The sequence below is a fragment of the Eimeria necatrix genome, genomic scaffold (genome assembly GCF_000499385.1).
Source record: "Eimeria necatrix Houghton genomic scaffold, Enh_scaff1531, whole genome shotgun sequence".
Lineage (NCBI taxonomy): Eukaryota > Apicomplexa > Conoidasida > Eucoccidiorida > Eimeriidae > Eimeria > Eimeria necatrix.
Genome location: NW_013654982.1, coordinates 1781 through 6096, shown reverse-complemented (window position 1 = coordinate 6096; position 4316 = coordinate 1781). Strand labels below are relative to the sequence as shown.

Below are 4316 nucleotides of genomic sequence, written 5' to 3'. Positions count from 1 at the left end.
GTAGATTTTGGTGCGGAGTCTTAGCAAGCATCCAGTGGCAGCCTGAGCGTATATATGCGACGCCAAAGTAGACCGCTGTGGAAATGCAGGTGTTATATGGTTAAAAGCTGTATCCATATACTCAACGGCTCGGCTGAGACAAGCAAATGGTCTCAGCAAGCTCCAAGCCGTGCACGCGTGTCCTTCCGACTTGAGTCTCAAAGCGGACTCAGCAAAGAACAGTTACACTGTTGAGTTATGCTTTGCCGGGCTCTAACGTATTGGATGTATCTACGGAGAACTATCGACCTAAGTGACTGGGCGACAGTACAGCGCAGGCTTTTGGAGCGTTTTGACAGAACAATGTCGCAGAGTCAATTGTTAACGGAGTTGGCTAAAGTACCGTGGAATGGTAACCCGAAGGAATACACGGACCGGTTTGCAGCTGTAGCGGAGCGTGGTTTGGGTTTTGCCCCGGACGAACTCGCGGACTATTACTGCACCGGGCTTCCAACAGACCTCCATCTTCTAATAACCAATAACGGACAAGTGAAATACCAGTCGTGGGAACAAGCGGCGACCGCCGCAACACGGCTCTACGAGCCCAAGCAAAGTGTGCTGGAACTCCGAGAAAGGACCAGTCGAGCCATTACCGCTGCCGTCCAAGCTAATGGACCCCGTGGGCGCCAGGAAATTGAAAACTGCCCTGGGGGAACTCACGCGAACTGCTTTGAGTGCCAGGGGTCGCGGACATCCGGCACGTGTCTGCCCCGGCAAAGGGGAACGTACCAGACGTCCGGGGGGAATATGCAATGTGGGACACTATGCTCGGGACTGTCCTACGTATGAACGAGGCCGGCCCGAGCCGGTGGACAAGAGCAGTAGGGCACCCACCCGTCCTAGCACTGAGAAGACGGAACGATTAAACGTGCTGGCCTAGGCGTGGTGGGAGACGAGCGTTCTAGGCCGCGTAGCCATGACAAAGGGATGATGTGTGCGGTAGCGACAGGCCCTGATGCCATTCCAGTCTCCCTTGAATGGGGAAACCAACTCCTCCGCACTGCGGGAAGAGCTAATACGAGCGATGGGCACGCGGAAGGGACTTAGCCGCTTTCGGAAACGCGGCGGGAGTCTGGGTCAGCGTAGATCCTGAGTGAAGAGACTCCGGAAGCGACGACGGATAGCAGCAGGAAGTCTGCAGAGGCAACAGAAGATGGCTATAGGTCAGACGCGACAGAGATTGTGCCACACTGGTGGAGGGAGACTTGCACGAAAGAGTCTTACGACCAAGGGGGAGCGTTGTGTTGTGCGGGTGCGACAGCGGTACTTCGCGTTGAGCTCGCAGGGAGTCCTTGTGAGGCGCTCTTGGATACTGGGGCTTCGAGAAGTTTCATTAGTCCTAAAATAGTAGAACGACTGCAGCTGAAAGTGCGGAGACTTCCAAAAGAACATAGATTCACCGTAGCTACAGGTGCACAACTACGCATTGATCGGGTTGTGACGGGATTGACGCTGTGGTGCGGGCATGCACGTTTTTCCGGGGACTTTTTAGTGGGACCCGTTCCCTATGACTTAGTCTTGGGTTTGGATTGGCTGACGAACACAAGGTGGTCTGGTATTTTCAGTCTGACAAACTCCGAACCTATGTGAATGACCACTGGTGCGAGTTACCAGTCGTTCGGCCTGGTGAAACAACGCTGCAACGTGATAGTCCCACCGTCGTCCACCCAAGGACCCCAGCAGAGCAAGCATATAAGATATTGGCCAAACAAGTGGCGGGGATGTCAGCCGATGAGGCAGCTGTATTCCTACGCGCGCCTCCAAGGAGGTATAAGTCCCACGCGAAGAGTAAGGCGAAGGCGCGCATAACGTCTCTCGTTCGTCAGGCGGCAGCTGGCACAAATGATCTCAGGACTCCATTGCACGGTTTGCATCTCATACTGGCTTTGCCCGAAGCCGGTTCGGCAGTGCCCCGAAGGCTCTCGGATGAATGGCAAGGCGCGCTTTGTTGCGCGTTAATTGGGAATCAACCCACGTCCTCCGGCTGGCGTAGTCCTTTGGCCTCAACCGCCTCGGTGGCAGCGGAGAGTGACGAGGAGTCTCCCTGGCCTATGGCAAAACTAGAGCACACTCTGTTCGACGAATGGATAACTTCGCCAGTGGCGCAGGATATTCCATGTGAGATTGCCCAGGTGTTGCACGAGTATCGAGCAGTTTTTCCCGATGCCTTACCTAAGGGATTACCGCCGAAGCGCCCTCATGATCACCATATTCTACTTGTGCCTGGAAAACTTCCAGCGAAATCTGCAACCTACCGTATGACCCTAGATCAGCTCACATTCCACAAACAGGAGATAGTTAAATTATTGGACAGTGGTTGGATCGGACCGACCTATTCGCCTATTTGCTCTCCTATGACCATGGTGGACAAACGTGATGATGGCTCGGGGGAGCGGAAGATGCGTATGGTTGTCAATTACCAGGCTCTAAATGCCCTTACGATAGCCCCTGATTTTCCACTACCTCCCATTCAAACCATTCTGGAGATGCTGGCGGCGACAAGTATTTTTCCACCTTGGATCTTGAAGCAGGCTTCCATCAGATACGTATGGCTAAGGAAGACCGATGGAAGACGGCTTTCCGGTCCGTTCTCGGACTATTCGAGTACCCAGTGATGCCCTTCGGCCTTAAGGGTGCTCCCGCTACGTTCCAGGCCAATATCAATGCCTATCTACAGCCTTTATTGGGACAGGGCATTGTTGCGTACCTAGATGATGTACTTATCTATAGTTCCGATCTGTCTGGGCACGTTCCTCTCCTGCGACAAGTCCTCAGCATTTTTCTTAGACACCAGTTCTACCCAAAATTCCGCAAATGCAAGTTTGCAAGGCAAACAATTACATATTTGGGTTATACAATTTCTGCTGCGGGGATCAAACCTGCAGAAGATAAAATCGCAGCCACCCGGCATTGGCCAGAGGTGCTGGAGAACGAAACGCAAGTGCGCCCGTTCCTCTGTACCATAAATTACTATCGCATATTCATGGGACCGGACTATGCAGACGTTGCCCGGCCGCTGGTTCTTCTTACGCGTAAAGACGTCAGTTTCGAATGGACAGAGCTTCACACGCAAGCGGTGCGGCAGCTCAAACAGCGCTTAATCAACTTCACTACATTACAAGTCCCTGACACGACGAAACCCTTCGAGTTATACACAGATGCCTCTGGCTATGCGATCAAAGCAGTTGTCGAACAAGACGGCAAACCCATCGGCTTCCTCAGCCAAGTCATGAACCCCTCGATCTACGATCAGGAACTCTTGGCGTTGGTCATGGCACTGAACAAATGGTCGCACTTGTTCCGTGTCTCCAAGGTAACGGCTTACACTGATCATCAAGCTCTCACTCATCTCCAACGACTCCAAGCATCGAAGCCTCTGCGCGGACGCACCGCGCGGTGGCTAGACTTTCTTGCGAAGTTCCCAGATTTGCACATCACGTATGTTCAAGGCGCGCGCAATCAAGTTGACGACGCCCTGTCTCGCCATCCCGGCCTTCCTAACACCTGCTCGCACGACACACCACCGGTACCACTGATGCTCGCAATAGGACAAGCAGCAAACCAACCAGGAGAAGCTCTGCAAATCGAGTTTTGTAATCGCCAATTTACCTTTCGCTACGTAGAGCCTTACCTGCACATCCGCGTTCATGGACTGTGGCGCACCTGCATCCCACAATTCCCTGAGTTCCTTACTCACGTTCTGCATTCACATCACGACCATGTAACAGCCGGCCATCGAGGCCAGAAGAAGCCTTTGCGGCTCTCAGCAAGCACTACTACTGGCCAGGAATGCGCGCCTACACTACTGCTTATGTTGAGTCATGCACTCACTCTCGAGCGTCAGAGTCCCTTAAAGAGAAGCCTGCAGGCCTTCTTCAGCAGCTACCCGTCTCTTCTCGTCGATGGGCGCACGTAAGTCTCGACTTTATCACAGATATTCCCCTTACAACGACAGGGCACGACTCGATTCTTGTCATGGACCACTCCAACAGCAAGATGGCTCATTTCGTTCCTGCAAAGAAATCATTCATAGCAGCAGACACCGTGGAGCTTCTCGCAGACCGCCTTATCCGCTATCACGGTTTTCCAGAGGTGCTCATATCGGATCGCGACCCCCGTTTCCAGTCGGATCTTTAGAACCAGCTCTGTCCCCGCTTTAACATCAAACGGTGCATGTCCTCGTCCTACCTTTCCCAAAGCGACGGCCAAACTGAACGGGTTAACCGCACACTGGAGCAGATGCTTCCTACCTATATCAAATCTGACGAACGCGAGTG

General features: G+C 53.2%; 1 protein-coding gene across 1 annotated transcript; it reads left to right on the top strand.

The window, feature by feature from the left end:
* Positions 1-342: 342 nt before the first annotated feature.
* On the top strand, positions 343-4176 carry ENH_00016560 (OSJNBa0042D13.18 protein, related; the record flags this gene model as incomplete). The annotated part of the gene is made up of 5 exons (XM_013584411.1): positions 343-822; positions 1126-1302; positions 1605-2585; positions 2693-3477; positions 3768-4176. 5 exons carry the CDS (start codon positions 343-345, stop codon positions 4174-4176), a joined length of 2832 nt encoding a protein of 943 aa, XP_013439865.1.
* Positions 4177-4316: the final 140 nt, after the last annotated feature.